This window comes from Coffea arabica, chromosome 2e (genome assembly GCF_036785885.1).
Source record: "Coffea arabica cultivar ET-39 chromosome 2e, Coffea Arabica ET-39 HiFi, whole genome shotgun sequence".
NCBI classification, from domain to species: Eukaryota; Viridiplantae; Streptophyta; class Magnoliopsida; order Gentianales; family Rubiaceae; genus Coffea; species Coffea arabica.
In genome coordinates, this window is record NC_092313.1 from 2,363,807 (window position 1) to 2,380,316 (window position 16,510).

General features: G+C 37.2%; 1 protein-coding gene and 1 long non-coding RNA gene across 2 annotated transcripts; both read left to right on the plus strand.

The window, feature by feature from the left end:
* The first annotated feature begins 4,119 nt into the window (after positions 1 to 4,119).
* On the plus strand, positions 4,120 to 5,906 carry LOC113730062 (uncharacterized). Its single transcript, XM_027254508.2, has 3 exons — positions 4,120 to 4,807; positions 4,946 to 5,272; positions 5,413 to 5,906. Exons 1-3 carry the CDS (start codon positions 4,729 to 4,731, stop codon positions 5,568 to 5,570), a joined length of 564 nt encoding a protein of 187 aa, XP_027110309.1. The 5' UTR covers positions 4,120 to 4,728; the 3' UTR covers positions 5,571 to 5,906.
* Positions 5,907 to 7,496: 1,590 nt separating this feature from the next.
* On the plus strand, positions 7,497 to 8,111 carry LOC140037165 (uncharacterized). Its single transcript, XR_011841096.1, has 3 exons — positions 7,497 to 7,724; positions 7,846 to 7,922; positions 8,020 to 8,111. It is a non-coding gene; the product is annotated as an uncharacterized lncRNA (long non-coding RNA).
* The last annotated feature ends 8,399 nt before the right edge of the window (positions 8,112 to 16,510 follow it).

The following is a 16,510-nucleotide window of genomic DNA, read 5'->3' on the forward strand; positions in this document are numbered from 1 at the left end:
AAATGTTCAATTGCAGCCTATACTCGATCAGTTGACAGGTCTAGTGATGATGCCAAAAAAAATTTCTCAATGGGGAACAAAGACATTGCTAGAATATCTTGCTTGTTATTTTCCTCGATCTTTTTTTTTATTTAAAAAAAAGGATATATCAATATTCACATAACCAATAGAAACAATACATCTACGTTATGATCAACATAAAAAGGCATACTCAAAATTATGCATAAAACTATTACGGTTTGAAAAATCATGCAAAGACATTTATAATTGCTCACGATGAATATTTATGTTTCATAACTATTTTCAATTCCACAAAGTATATTTGTCTAACATTTTAAATAAAATCAATGACAAATTGTACAAAGTTTGAAGGGAACTAAATGAGTGATAAATATAACAAATGAATCACATGCGATAAAAAAAATTCCAAATGAACTAAACAGCTGGACTCTGTCATTAAAAGCATTTTTGGTTATTTAGTATCCATTTCATTCCTAATCATTTTAGTGGGGCCAAACATAAAATTTTATTTAATCAACATGGGTGATAAGGAAAATTCTGGGGATTGTAAGAGCCCGTGTCCCAAGTACCGTCTCTTTTCATCCTCTACTGCTTCTTGCACTCGAAAACTAACATGCACTGAGAAATCATATTGCACTAAATTGCCCGCCATCGCAAAAGGATACCTAATTTTGTATTAGTTCAATAGTAATTGAGTTATCGGGGAAAAATAAAAGAAGATTGTATGTAAGATCTTATTTGATAATTCAATTCAATATTTAAATTTAATAAATTTAGATTTTAATATGTTTAGATGCATTTGATAAGCTATATGTCCCGGATAGCGGTGTCAACAAGTCAGGTTCGGATCGGAATATAAAAATTTCGGATCGGACACATTTTTATGCAGTAGATCAGGACCTGATCCGTATACCTAACAGATATTGACCTTAGAGTTTCGGAATTGAGTCCGACGGGTCCGAGTCTATCCAAAAAGAAAAAGGTCCAAAAGTTAAACATTTAAAAATTAAATCCAAAATCAATCATGAATCCAATCTCCAAACTTAAACAAATCATATTACAAAATTAAATCACAAATAACTCGCAATAGTCAATTCAAAACTGATCACAAATCAATCAACAAAATTATTAATTTGATAAAAGAATGTATTTAGAAATATATATTTATTTTATAAATATTAATATATTATTCGGCTTCGGATCGGATACGAGTCAGAATCTTATATTCTGTATCCGACCCCTTTTTTTGTTAGAGTGAACGGATCCGGATCCAGGTCCAGGTAACGGATTTAATTTTCAACCCAAAGCCAAAAAAATTTATTAGATCCAGATCCAGACCCGACCCGTTGACCTAAACCCGGATGCGAACTAAAAATTCTCCACTGATAGATAGTAAGCAGAGAGACACTTGAAAAATTGTCCAAGTAGAAACTAATTATATAATTTCGAACTTCTCTTTTATTGGCTAGAAGAGGAAAAACCAAGAAGTTTTTGTTATGCCAGAGACATGAATAAAGAAAGTTCTTTTATATCTGGAGGGCACGTTATAAGAACTAGGCATGTTTAAATTTTCCGTAAAAATTTAAATCTCAGCGTTAATATATCCTCAATTCGTGGGTAAGCTACACTTTATTATAGGCCTACCCTTTTGTTTTTGAGTATTTATCTTGTACAGTTTTCGCAGCTGGCAAAAATTACCATGAAGTTCCTTCCTATTCAGAAGTTTTTCCACGCTTGTACTTGGACCTTTATAAAAGAAAAAAGAAAAGAAAGAACAAAGGCATGCACAATCTCGTAACAATTCTATGGAGTAATGGAACCCAAATTTTTTGGCAAGTTTATCAGCTATAAATTTTTTAAAAACTTTAACTACAGTAATCTAAAAAAACGTTTCAAAAATTTTAAACTATACATTTCAAAATATTCAAAAATTTACACACTTCAAAAATTTTTTTAAAAAACTTCTACAGTGCGCTACAATAAAGTTTCAGACAAATTTTCAAAAAAACTCACATTTCAAACGGGGCCATTGTTGTAACGGACTCTCTTCTTTTATTTATTTATTTATTTTGTCGAACGCAGACAATCTACTTTACTCAACTGGACTCGTTACAATTCTGTGGACTATGCAACGGACTCGTTACAATCTACTTTACTCAACTGAACTTGTACGACGAGACAAGAGGTTTCTATACTAAACAAATATACTACTGCACTCTTTAGTTACTTTTTAAATTTTTCGATGAAAGAAGCACTACATTTTCTTTTAATCTACTAGATTGGATTTGAAACCCTCACATACGGCTCTCCCTTTCTTTTCTTTTTTTTTTCGCCCCTTTGTTTGGTAGGAAAAAGACCGTAATATAATTAAACCACGTCAGTTACAATCATTCGAGTATAGCATCAAGTTTTCCTCCAAAAAAAAAAAATAAAAAAAAGAAGAAGGTACAGGATCATATAGTTGGTCGTGGTAATGGGCATCTCGCTTTTAGAGAATACAACAGATCCTGCAGCTCAGTAAGCACGTGAAAGGTGTAAGTGACTGAAAAGTAGTACGTGTAGCAATCAATTCTATCCTGGATTCAGGCCGTTGATTTTAGGAGTCCCGGCAAAAGCAGGCAGAGATTTCACGACATCAATAACCAACGTTTCGAATTTTGGTTGGTCGGGGGGATGAAGAATGTTCGTACTGTTAAATTAAAACAAGATCTATGGACAAAAGCCAAAAGGACTGCTCTTTGTGGCTTCTGACCTAACAAATATTTCAGCCCCGCCCTGCCCCGCAAATAACGGAAGATAAACTGACCCCATTCCTACAGCCTACAGGCTTGAAAATTTCCAGAATGTTAGGCGCCTTACACTCGATCAAGTAATAATTAAATGGTCCATCGGTAGCCTCCTCCCACAGAGACCGAGAGGTCCCGAGTTCGAGCCTCAACTCTGCTGAATTTTTCCTCGTACTTAACATGCTAGGATCGGATTGGGGCGCTAGACCCAGACCGCAGGGGATTAGTCGGACCTCGTAAGGATTGACCCGCACACCCCTGTGTCGAAAAAAAAAAAGAGAAAGAAGTAGTAATAATTAACCAAGATCCCAAAGTATCCAATTTCTTCCGTCGAGGACCTGCCGGTCTTAAATCATACCAACTCTTAACATAATTGGTATTACTTATCATTTACCCGACGATCTTGGAATTCTGGCCGTCCCGTCATTGTTGACCGTTCTAGACCAAATCAACTCATTTTGCAGTCAAATCTTCAAATTAAAAAGTTTTCTTTTCCTCTTCAAAATTGAAAATGTACTCGTGGATTTGGCTTCTAAGAATGCTCTCTCTTTATTCATTCGTCCATCTTTTTTGTTATCACTAACTAAACACAAACTTCTTGATGAATGCTCTCTCTTTATTCATTTGCCCATTTGTATCTTGATGTACGAGTCATTCATATGAAAATAATGAGCGAGGTTGATGGGAAAATATTTATCTCGATGAATGAGAGTCATTTATACAAAAATAATGAATGAGGTTGATGGGAAAATATGTCCCCAACGTTACTTAGTCTATCGAAAAGATGCAATTACTTAACGTGTTCGGGCCGAGTTGGGGCGTCGGGTCCGGATCGCAAGAGATTAATCGGGTCTCGTAAGAATTGATCCGGACATCCCTGTGTCGAAAAAAAAAAAAAAGAAGAAGATGCAATTACGTACGATGTGTCAAAGGTACATAATGATCCATTTAAATTTTAGTAAAATACAAGACAATGGTATCTCAATTATTACTTGAATTATTAAGGATTACCATCTTCATGTGAAAATTCACATGTTTGGAAGTATGACCGCTAATTAAGGATACTCACTCCATCCTCCATTATAGTGAAGAGATCGTAATAATCCCTTGCCACAACTAACTTAGTCCCCGACCACGGCAATTGATTATAGCAGCATCTTATTGAATGAGGGACGTGTGGCGTATCCCCGTTGGTAACCAGAAACGTGGCAAATTGGTCTCCATGCCTGAGTCGGGCCATGCCAAAGTCATCCTGATTCGGGGAATAAGGGTTTTCATTTCAAGAACTCGAATGCTGTCCTCCCAACGTATCAGCCGGAGCTTACGGAAAATAGGAGAGAGTCCGCAAAAATTTTCAATTTTGGTCTCCGGTTTTGAATTCTAGTCACATGTATCATCATCATCATCAAACTAAAGGTCAAAACTCCCTTTTCTTGGTGTGTCATCCTATTCTGCGATTTCCACAATAAGTAGGCAAGGCCGCCCCCCCCCCCCGGATCTGATCTGGCAGGCTAGATCAGTGGGTAGTTATTGAGCACGCCGGGCGGGTAGAGTACGCCATTAATGGCGGTGTCTATTAACCCGTTAACTGCCAACCGTAGTCTATTCTCAACGGGGACAGTCGACTAAAGTCATGAGCACTATTCTTCCGGGTCCCGCAGCATTTTCCTTTCAACGATTTCTGAAAGCAGAGTCGAGTCTTGTACTTTTCACAAGAAGTGGTGTGAACTCAACTCAACTGCTCAATGCTTGACCGCATTCAGTTAAAAAAAAGAACTCAAAAACAGAGATCAGTATTGGGTTACAATCTAAACCCCTATAAATAACCGAAGAATCTCTTCACCAGTCCTCACCACAACAACAATATTTGAAGCCACCCCTCCTTCCATTTCTCTACCTAATAACTTCGCAAGTTATTGCCATGGCTCCAAGCAGTAGCAGCCTGATTGTTTTCGCCTTCATTGCTCTTGCATGCGCCCTCTGCGTGCAAAGCACTAGTGGTCAGTTCATCTCCTGGAATATACAATGATATTCACAATCCAAACTTCGTTCGTTGCACAATAAATATACTACTCCGTATTATATTGTATTTGATATGCATATGTAGTTCTTGCATTGATATGGGGTATTGCATGCAGGAAACATAGCTTGCGAGGACCTGAAGGAGGACTCTTGCGCCTATGCGGTGTCATCGTCGGGAAAGCGCTGCGTGCTGGAGAAGCATGTCCGCAGAAGCGGGGAGGAAAAGTACACGTGCCGCGCATCAGATATCGAAGCCGAAAAACTGAAAGACTGGATCGAAACGGACAAATGCATTGAAGCGTGCGGGGTTGACAGGCACGCACTTGGAATTTCATCTGACTCTCTTTTGGAGCCTCAGTTTACCCACAAGCTCTGCTCTTCCGCCTGCTACCGCAGCTGCCCCAATATTGTTGATCTCTACTTCAACCTCGCTGCCGGTGAAGGTAAGTAATACTTCACTGTCCAGATCTCCTCCCTCTTCCCATTACCCGGCCGGCCACTGAAATCTGTGAAAATACCAGCATCCTGCATTAATTAATGCGTCGCCATTTGATGATGATGTTTTCCATCTACATAAATGTAGGTGTGTATCTTCCGAAACTGTGTGAAGCGCAGAGGGGTCATGGGCGCAGAGAAATGGCGGAAATCAAAAGCTCCGGAATGGTGGCACCAGGACCAGAATCGGATGGTGGGAAGCCTGTGAGCTTCTACATTGTTGCCCCGGCACCCCCTCCTTATTAATCATGAGATGGGAGGCACAATAAAGAACATGTAGTCGTAGATGGATAATTAATTACACAGCAGTGTATACCACACCAATAATAGAGGGAAGTTGTTGCATGGGTTGGAAGCTCATCCTCTTCTCTGCGTTCTTGAGTATTGTAATGGTACAACGTTAAAAGCATAAAACTAAAAGAGAGAATAGTAGCGTATTTTTTTTGCATGGAGTGTACTCTTATGAGATGTACCGTAGTAGATTAGATGCAAACGTACCGTAGATTTGGACTCCGGTTGCGTACGTTGACTATTTTGTTCGTCGAACGAAATAAATAAAAAAAAAGTCATGATATTTGAGTATGGAGCATTGCTTTGATTTTAGATTTCAGTCAATCCGGGATCCATTATTCTCACCATCCAAGGGAACGCGAAACTTGGTCTCCTCTCATGTGTTCAACGGTCAATTAGTTTACTTCTAATTTTACTCAATCAAATCAAATCAAATCAAATCATGTAAGGTGATTCTAAAATTTGACCCCTGATGTCGCATAAGAAACGTTAGACCGTCAAAATTTGAACTCTCTTCTTTTAAAATTAGAATATTTGTCAATTTTAATCCGAAGTACTATTATAAGCTTTGCTGTCAAAGCAAAGATCGACAACTTTGTCAAAAGGACAAGGAGCACAAACGGTTGCAGGTGCAATCATTTCTGTCGATTGTATGTATTTTTTATTATGCGTAACTTTGATTGCACACCATGTAATTTTTTTTGCACACGACGTAATTTTAGAACAAATTTTTATGAGTTTCACATACAACGTAAAAATCGAGTTACAAAATATAATCTGAATCGCATAAAATTTTTTGACCAAATCATGATCGTCAGCTGCCTCAACCGTTCCTACCCCATTTCCCAAAATTGAGGTGCGTATTGGCAAACCCAAAATCGTCAGTCTCCTCCTGCAAAGCATTTCCTCTTCTTTTGATGCCTTAAGACCATCGTTCTTTTTTCTCTCAGCGTTGATTGCTCCTCCTTCACCACTATCTTTCAGCTGTAAAATCTTTCGACAAAAAAGGAGGTAATTTCATCAGCCTGTCTCCACACGCGGCAGCTGGTCCCTTCGGGGACATCTGTCGTCTGAATACACGGTAACTGGGGAGGAGATGATTTCGGCGCTAACCATGCACCCAGTAAGACGCAGCCATATTATATTAGTAGTTTAGTACTACTTTACCATTTGCAACACCACTGAAGATATCGACATTAAAAAAATAAAAATAAAAGATGAAGCACTCCATCCTCGTTCATTATTGTTGAAAATGAAAGGAAGACCTATAACCTAGACTTTAGGAACATTTAAATGCCAAAATCAAATTACTTTTAGTGCATTGTAAATTATATTTAGAGTTTATCTTAGTGTATATACTATTATCGTTAAATATATGTTATGTATGCAAAAAAAAAAAATTGATATTCAAATTCAAGTTGAAATTAAGTGACAGGTATTCAAAGGTCAAAGTGTATATATACTGTCAGCACATATAAGATTAATCTTTATAATTTTACATTATTCTTGTGAAAAACCTCGACACTTTTGACTACAATGCCTTAAAACTTCAAAATATATCCTTATACTATATAAGAATGAGTTAAGGGCAAAGATTTCAACCGCAAGGGTGAGGTTATTTTGGGAATAGTAAATGTTGTGTATTAGCTTAAAAGCTTTAGGTGCAACTTAACAAAGCATGTATTTGGATATGTTTACTAAAATAACCCCGTTTCATTACATTTAAAGTCCTCATTGATGAGCCATCTGGGTATTGATGGAATGTATAATGAGTGTACAACTGTTTTTGCACTTTGTACACCCCATATATGTTTGTGTGTTGGTGTAATTACTGGAATACCCTTAGCAATCAATTATTCCTCTAGACGGACAAGTAAACGTTGCTTCGCCGTGGGAAGAGGCGCCATTGAAATCCTCCGCTGTCTGAAACGTTCCACTCCTTGCCGGGCTGTTATTGAGTGTTAATTGTTATGAGTGTTATGAGTGTTAATGGCTGCCGAACTGTTATCCCCTTTACGAGCGCCCCACGTAAGTCCGTTTCCCCCCGTTCAGCTTCAGTCTCTCGCCGAGTCCCTTTACAAAGGCCTGCCGCATCGTTTCCTCTTCCAGGTTTCAATTGCTTAGTCTCGACTTCTGTTAGCTAGATGAGATAATGCTGTATGCACTTTACTCTGAAATTACCTATCTTGTGGCCGCGTTTCACGCCCCAAATGCCTTACTTGCTTGTTAGGGCTGCTAATGATTGGATAGGGGAGGCGTGAGAGTTCAAATGGGGCTTACACATTTCTTATGCTCTCCAATCCTGCTGTAATTATATTGATCACCCTATTTTCCCCTTATTAATTACACCCCAATTTAATTTCCGAACCGTGGGTATGTTAATGCCCAGACGGTTGATGCTCAGGTACCCCCTGTTCGCATTCCGGGATTGGGTTACTTCTTCGTGGCTCCATAGTAAGCAGCTCAGAATGTTCTTCAGCCGCAGCTATACCTGGTGGTTCAGCTTGAGGTTAGATTCCACCCCTCCCCCCAATTTTCCAGTTCTACCCTTATTTTTGTGAGTGTGTTCTTAGAACCTGCAATTAGCAACTTTTATTGCGTTGCCTAACTGCTGCCCTCTGTAATTTGACTGGGTTGGCTATGATCTTATAGGTTTGGAGCAACAGCAAGAAAGAGCTCTCAATGGGGATTTTGGCCTAAGGTTAGCTTTCAGCGTACCTCTACCTTTTAGTATTACCACCGACCTTGAATTTGCTACCGTTCTAATGTTGAACTGCCTTGCTGTTTTGAAAAGGGTAGCTTTCTTGCTCCAATGATTATATCGTTTATTGTTGATTTGGGTGTGCAGTTTTGACTTTACTTACTGCTAAATATGTTCCTTATTTTATTTTATATTGTATGAGAATCAAATTGTTATGTTGTATTCCAATCCCGACATTGCTATGCAGTTAATGGCAACTTAATCTATATTGAGAAGAAGCTATATGGGGCTTGCATACACTAATTTGTGAAATGCAAGTTCGTCAGAGTCTATATGTAGAGAATGCTTGCTAAACCTGTTAATTAACTCCGAAATCTCAATCCTTACTTCAGTTTCCCTCTTATTCTTGTAATCTCCAAATTTAGCCGCAATTTCTCTGCTGTTACACCTGCACCAGTCCTCTCCCAATCTTAATGCAGAATTGAAGCCTTTAAATTGGCCTCAAAGTTGCCTTTTCTTACATCCTGCCTCATATTTATCTCACCCTTGCAATCTCCAATTCAGCCAACACTGCTGTGCAATCACACTTGCACCCGTCCTCTCCTGATGTTAATGCAGAATTAAGGCCTTTTACTTGGCCTCAAGGTTGCCTTTTCTTGGCCTCTGCATAAGTAATATGAACCTTTTTACTAGGTTTATACAATTAAGTCAGCAACCAATAGGAACTTTTGTGAACAAATTCAGATAATCCTTTACGAGCTCTGATCATCATTCAACATTCACACTGCAAAGATCAAAGATTTATTAAGTCTCATCTAGGCTTCGGCTCTTTAACTCGAGCTCCAAACTAATAAAGCCTATGCTTTCTGGAAAATTTATAGAAGAAAGCAGACCTAATAAGTAGACAGGTAGCTAGGAATTTAGCCAACGAGGTGCCTGTACAGTTTGAGATTATACATAGGGCAGGGGATATAGAAGTTTCAGCTTATAACAGCCACTGGTCTAGCTTCTCCAACAGCCACGGGTCTGATTTCACCACCTCCTTCCCCTGTCAACCATGCATGCATGGATGCCCTGAAATAACAGATCAGAGGATCAAAATTACAGTTAATTTATACCGAAAGTTAATAATATATGGAATTTCTAGACCATAAATTAATCCTTGCATTTCGAAGATATCAAGATAAGGAGTAAGAAGTGACAAAGTAATTTAAGTTGATCTAAAAGGTCTGTTAAGTTCATTTCTGGAACTCAGAAATCCACTCCCGGAATGTTTAAACTCATACTAACCCTCCATAATGTTATACGTCTCTCTTTTCCTCTGCTTAAAAGGACAACAAATTATGCATAGATTTTTGTGCAAAAATAGTAACTGTTGTTAATAGAAAAAGTCAGCGTCAAGATCCTTATTCAAGGAACAGAAGAGATGATCACCATTGTGTGTACAGACTACAGCATCAATCTTTCAATAGGAATTTTTTTAATACTTGGGTTTATACTCATTTTCTCAGCATCAATCTTTAAATGATGAGTGTATGACAATGGTATTTTTTTTAATATAAAATTTTAGAAACTTGAAAATAGTATGGAAAATGATTGATGATATTTTCAAAAAATAACCATGGTTCCCTGCAAAACTAACCACAGTTACGAATTAAATATTGGAAGTGACCTCAGATAAGGAATCTTAAAGAAATAGTTATGCTAAGAAAGGGGAAAATTAAGCATTTAATTGGAAAGGCTAATAGCTCTTTTATTTTCTTTCATTTTTTCCCTATTTCTTTTGATTTCTGTTTGTATTTCTTAAATATTGGAAGTGACCTCAGATAAAGAATCTTAAAGAAATAGTTATGCTAAGAAAGGGGAAAATTAAGCATTTAATTGGAAAGGCTAATAGCTCTTTTTTTATTTTCTTTCATTTTTTTTCTATTACTTTTGATTTCTGTTTGTATTTGCTAAAAAGACAACATATACATAAGGACAAAACTTATGAAAAATAGAAAAATTGGGCAGTAAGCATTTATTAATAATCCGGAGAGTATAGTTTAAATTGTTCAATTAGCTAAATACCCAAAGCAATCATGACTTAAATCGTAAAGCAAAGTTTGACTAGAAAATAAGTATACTAAATTTTCATTCAACTTAATTCTACTCATACGAGTTAGTGCTATAAGATTTTTGTTTTTGACAATTCAATTTTGATAACAAATATGTTAATTATATTGTTTTATGTAAGAGAAAAACATTTTAATTTTAGTTGTAGATGATTAGAAAATGGCCATGAAAATATAATTTTGCTGATGAAAATAGTAAAATGACGACATTAGTATAGTTGACATTGTTCATAAGATGCTAAAGTTAACACCAACTTAACTGCCACTAAATCTGACTCTGAAGGATCCAGCCTATCCCACCGTCCACTTTCCTACTCACCCTTTGGTCTGGACAACATGTACTTAATTATTTCTGAACTAGAGACCAAGTAAACGTAAAGGCTATGAAGGGAATGGATAGGCATAGGCCAGATTAGATGTCTTGACTAGATATGTAATTTACTACTGAACTTGATACATATCTGTTGATTGTTATGCTTAAACATTCAGAAACATGATTTATCCGTGTGATCTTGTGCCTTGATTGTTATCTAGGATAGCGAATTCCTAAATAATATATGATGGCGGACATTTTTGTTGTTATTATTAATACCTTTATTATAAAAGATGTTTCACCCCCAGGAAAACCTTTAGGATGTATAATTATCGCGGTCTAAAATGACTACACTAAGTAAAGATAACAAGTTGGAAGAGCAAAAGCGACGGCGAAATGAGAGAGCAAGGGCTAAATATGCATCGTTGTCTGAAGAAGAAAAAGAGCGACGGCGACAAAAACGCCGAGATGCTCCCAACCAATTTGGACAACTCATCTTCTACAAAGTCCAGTGAAGGAACCAGTGATGCAGCACCTGCACAACAAAAGGACGGCACCGCCAAGAAGCAACGCAACTGAGTACCTAAGGCTGCCCATTACGGACACCATAACTATAATAAAGGCTGCAATCTAATACGCTTGCTATTAAGGACACCATCACAGTTTCGTTCAAAGGCTGTCTACTACTATTGCTATGACTAAATAAGGGACTCCATGGAGCCAGACCTACAGCAACAACTCTCTTTCTTCACTCCCATCTTTCCTTTATGGACTATTACTACTGTTCAACTTCTCCTACTTTATGGACTATTTCTGGTTTGCAACAGTAACTGCTGCTCATCATTTGATGTTTATTTCTTCTCACAATATATTATTGTTTGTTTCACAAAGCAACTTTCTTTCCCACAGGCACCAAACACCCGTGCGATGCGCGGGCACTCCCCCCTAGTATATAAAAAAAAATTGACAGTGGTTAAAGTCGTAAAGCTCTGCCAAAAGAACAAAGATCGAATCCAAACATAATAAACAGGTCCATACCATAAAGGGTAGTATTTTACTCAGAACTACTAAATAATCCATACTTACACAGTATGCATATAATCATCACTATTAAGAAAATTCTTTATTGAGTAATATCGTTTGCCTTTTAACAGTTTACAATGTTAATATTATCATACGTATGTTGTGAGAGTAACGGACATATACATCCGTTAACATGTCCATAGAAATCCTTGTAGATACATGTATCTAGTGAAATGAGGTAGATTTTGGGATAGGGGTGGAGTTAGAAAAAAATTCAGTAGGAACAAATTTAGCATGTTAAATTATATGTTAAATTGTCCCACTTTCAAATTCTAAATCCCTAGTAGATGATTTTGTCACTTTTCCTATCAAATTCATTATATATTTTCTCTTTTTTGTGAAGGTGAAATAACAAGAAAGCAAGCAATTTTGGTGAATTTCGATGTGTAGAAGAAAAAAAAACGTGGACAACTTTTCGAATAGATTTGTGCTTAAGAAGGAGAATAAAAATAAGCATAAAATTGACACCTTGTTGGTTGGTTATTATTTAACCGTGAGAGGTGAAATGGATTTCTTTTTTATTTTTAATCAATTTATTTGGCGTGGACAAAGTGATAAAAAAAAAAGAATAACATTAATTAAATATCTTTAAAAAAAAAAAGGAACTACAATATTCTCTAACTACTGGGGCCGGGCAAAAATTGATAGGTCAGTAGGGGCAATTGCTGTCATATAATAAAGGATAGTACCAAGATAAACCTACTTTTATAAATTTCTGATGGGAATTGAAAATTTTTTTTAAAAAAATTATGTCACATACATCATATTTTAAAAGTATCATAATAATTTTTAAATTTTTTTTTTATAAAATACAATCTAAATGGAGTCAACGTATCCAATTTTTTTTTGTTTCTCACTTTTGTTTTTAGGATTACATGTTAAACTTCGATTAGATTCTTACCATAGTTTTTCTATTTAGATACAGAATCATTTATCTTAAAAAATATTTTACTTCATAATTCCCAATCCTTGTACAACAATTATTACAACGATAAGTTATGAAAGGTTATTGATCCATTGTATTGTAGCGTATAAGATCCAGTGTCCACTACAAATTTTTTTTGTTTTTCTCCTATATTTGAAGGCACGTGAGTTGGAACTGCGTTTTGTTCACCGAATTGTGGCCGGAAATAGGATTTGGGACCAAAATAATAATTGCACCTTGAATATGTAAGAAATGATTTTGCCCTATTCGTACGTGCGGGACCAAAAAGAGACTTTCCAGAAATGTGAGAAATCATTCAGGTGATTTTACCCATCCTTTTATTTGTAGCAGTCCAGGACAAGTTCAAATTTGGGCTGAAAAGAAAAGTTCAATTTGGGCTACTCTTTAGTGACAGTTCATTGAATGGGTCAAGGGAAGATTAAATGAAAATTTTAGGTTAGGAGAGACCAGTATTGAAAGTTGGGCCAGAACTGCTCTGGGCTACAATTGTAAAATTTCTTTGATGGAAGGCCAAAGCCCAATAACCCAGTGCCAATGCCTAGAGGTGCTTTTTTAGTCTTTGCAACGCAACTGTCATTTCCTGAAGGTTTCGTTGTCCAGGTGAAGATCTGTGGCAAATTATACACCACTCCTCAATCGCCCACTAACTACACACGCAAGCACATACGACTTGCAATTTGTTGTAAAGCTGAGAGCCAGAGACCAAATCCGACTTGGTCTTCGCTTCACGAGAATCAAACGCGTTTACTCACGCGAGCCATGTTGTACTTTGACGCCACCCCCGCAAAAAACCAAGCTTACTTTTTAAGAGCGTCAGCATGTGTTTGGATATCAAAATTATCTCAAATAATATTTCACTTACATCACAAATATATTTCTCAACTTACCTTTTTATATTCTCAACTACTTTTTATCTCACATATATCACATCACAAAAAATGCTACAGTAATTATTTCAAATAATATTTCAAATAACACACTATCCAAACAAACCCGACATGCTCTTTATTCAACGAAATGGATTATTAAACTTGGAAGAGAAAGTACAAGTGAAGGTTGTTCACTCTCAAATCCCAATCCTTTCACTTATCTTGAGAAAAAAAAAAAAAAAGAAGCTTCGAAGGCTTAAAATATCTCATCTCGTTAACTAAAGAAAAAAAAATCCTACCAAAAGACGTTTCTATGAGTTTTGCCAATTTCAGGTGAAATGACTGCACAATGTCAATTCAAACACTTCGTCAAGCACATCCCAGCTATACTGTACTTCAAGTCACTCAAATCATGCAATTAAATAAGGACAGTTTGAATTGTCATTTTTAAAAAAAATTTAGAAAAAATATATTGTAATAATTTAGTATGTATAAAATAAAAAGATGATTAAAAAATATATTAACATAAAAAATTTTTTGCAAAAAATCACAATCCAAATGTTTCATAAGTCGTGATGCGTTCAAGATAGATTATTATAGTCCTTCCCTATGTCATAGTCATGCTATTACTGGCAAGTTTATCATTTTCCCTTTCGATCATCAATTAAAATTTTTCTTTGCCCGGTTATAGATGAAGAATAAGCAAAAAAAAAAAAAAGATTTGTTTTCTACATCTATCCATCAAATAAAAAAAAAGAAGGGATTATTCGTTCCTACAATGTATATACTAACAATGCATGTTGTAAGGACTTGAAATATTATCTCAATAAAGATTTCTTCCTGATATGGATATTCAATAGATAGGAGCTCGACAAAATCCTCTTATTGCTGAATAGATATCTCAACCATGCGAGTTCAAAGTCCTATAATTCGCTGAATTGGTATCTCGACAACACAGGTTCGAAGTCCTATAATTCCAACAAAAAGAAGACATGAAGAGACAGGGTTTTTTCCCCAATGTCACTTTGATGCTCAAGTTGTTTCTGAAATATGAAACAGTTCGACTTAAGAGTAAGCAAGAATTCAGTTACCTCAATAAGGGAGGAAAATGGAGTATTTATATTAGTATAAGAAAGTTGTGAGTCATTGGCAGCAAAGCTTATAGGATGAGGTCTTAGAGATTGAAGAGGTGATTCTCGTTCGGTCAAGCCCCGCTAATTGGATGAGGCGACTTTCTTGGCAATGGGGTGCCAGGTTGAAGGAACCCACCAGTCAAATTCACTCTAGTCGGGGCTTTATCCCCCGGTCTATCTCCGACCATCAAGTCAGTTCAGATACATATTTATATTTAAAGACAACGTGATTTGGATATGAGAGTACCTTCTGATAGTATAGATTTCTTAGTCTTAGTTTTGTATCCCTCTTTCCTTGATAGGAGAAAGGGTATTTATAGGAGACAAGTTGGTAGGAAGAATGATGGGTTTCAATTCCCAAGGGTCTGACACCGTCTGGGACATGTCCAATCCCAATGGACAGGATGCAGCAGTGGTCATGTCGTGTCAATACCTTGTCAACCTGTTATGTATAAATCAGTCTTTTCAGAAAAATGTCAGGCACCAGTACATGGACAGTGGTCGAGTCTAGGTAATGCTGCCGTTGGGAGACCAACCTCAGCTACATAGAAGAGGCTATGAGTCGAGACTGCTCGAATCCATAGAAAGTCGCCCCATGGTTTGAGTCGGGTCGAGTCGAAATGACCGCCTTCAATAAGCCCCTCAAGCCTCAGGAATGGGAAGTTCATCCTGTCTCTTGACCTGAGACTCTTTTATGCAGTAACTGTAGAACGTGGCATATTCTAAAATAATGAGACGCCAAATGTGGACACGTTGGTTAGCAGGACATAGGATGATGGGACGGTTATTAGACTGAATGACATAGTGTTAGAATGTGGAGAGAAGCACGGAACGGTTGTCAGATGAACAGTCAGGCATGAATGGAGAGAGAGAAGGCACATCTTTTGAAATTTAAAACTGCCGCCCATTCATTTTTTTTTGCCCTTATAAATAGAGAATCCTTTCACCATTTATTTACGGTGATAGAAAGTTACGGTAGTTAGATAAGAGCAGTCAACCGAGACTAATTTGTAGTAGCCGACATCAATTTCGCCTCAGAAAAAAGTAAGCTTGTTTTCTTTTTTAAATATGGTCTGAGTAGCTCGCACGCATAAGGAGACGATGAGACCAGATTTCGGAAGAGCGAAAAGGCCCGACCTATTCAAAGAGGACAAAAGTACCTCGTATAGTCCAGGAGAGGAGACAGCTGAGATATCTCAAGAGGCCGGGATGTCACAATATGCCGGCGAAGAGGAATCTGAGACCCAATATAATGACGGTCTCGAATCCAAAATACTACCTGATGAGAGAGTGATGGAGCCAGCGGCCAGGCCGGATCTCACCAGGGTAGATTTCGGCCAATTACCTCTTTTCAGAAGTACAGTTGGCTTGACTGAAACGAATGCCATGATATGGAGGTATCGTTTCCGACAGGGTTACGGTATTTATCCCTTCAGGGCTGACCAGTCGGCCGAACTACCCCCTAAGGTGAGAATAGCTATTTACACAGATCAATTAGAAGTCAGGTTGAAAATGCCTACCACGAGATTTTTCCAGGACAACCTATGGTAACTAGATGAGGCGATTTTCTCGGCAATGGGGTACCGGGTTGAAGGAATCCACCTATGAAATTCACTTTAGACAGGGCTTTATCCCTCGTTCTATCTCCAACGATAAAGTCAGTTCGAATACACGTTTATATTTAAAGACAACGTGACTCATATATATGAGTACGTTCTGATAGTATAGATTTTTTA

Coding starts and splice junctions, on each gene's coding strand:
- LOC113730062 (XM_027254508.2), top strand. CDS start 4,729: ATGGCTCCAAGCAGTAGCAGCCTGATTGTTTTCGCCTTCATTGCTCTT. Junction 4,808..4,945: donor CTGCGTGCAAAGCACTAGTG/GTCAGTTCATCT, acceptor TATTGCATGCAG/GAAACATAGCTTGCGAGGAC. Junction 5,273..5,412: donor CAACCTCGCTGCCGGTGAAG/GTAAGTAATACT, acceptor ACATAAATGTAG/GTGTGTATCTTCCGAAACTG.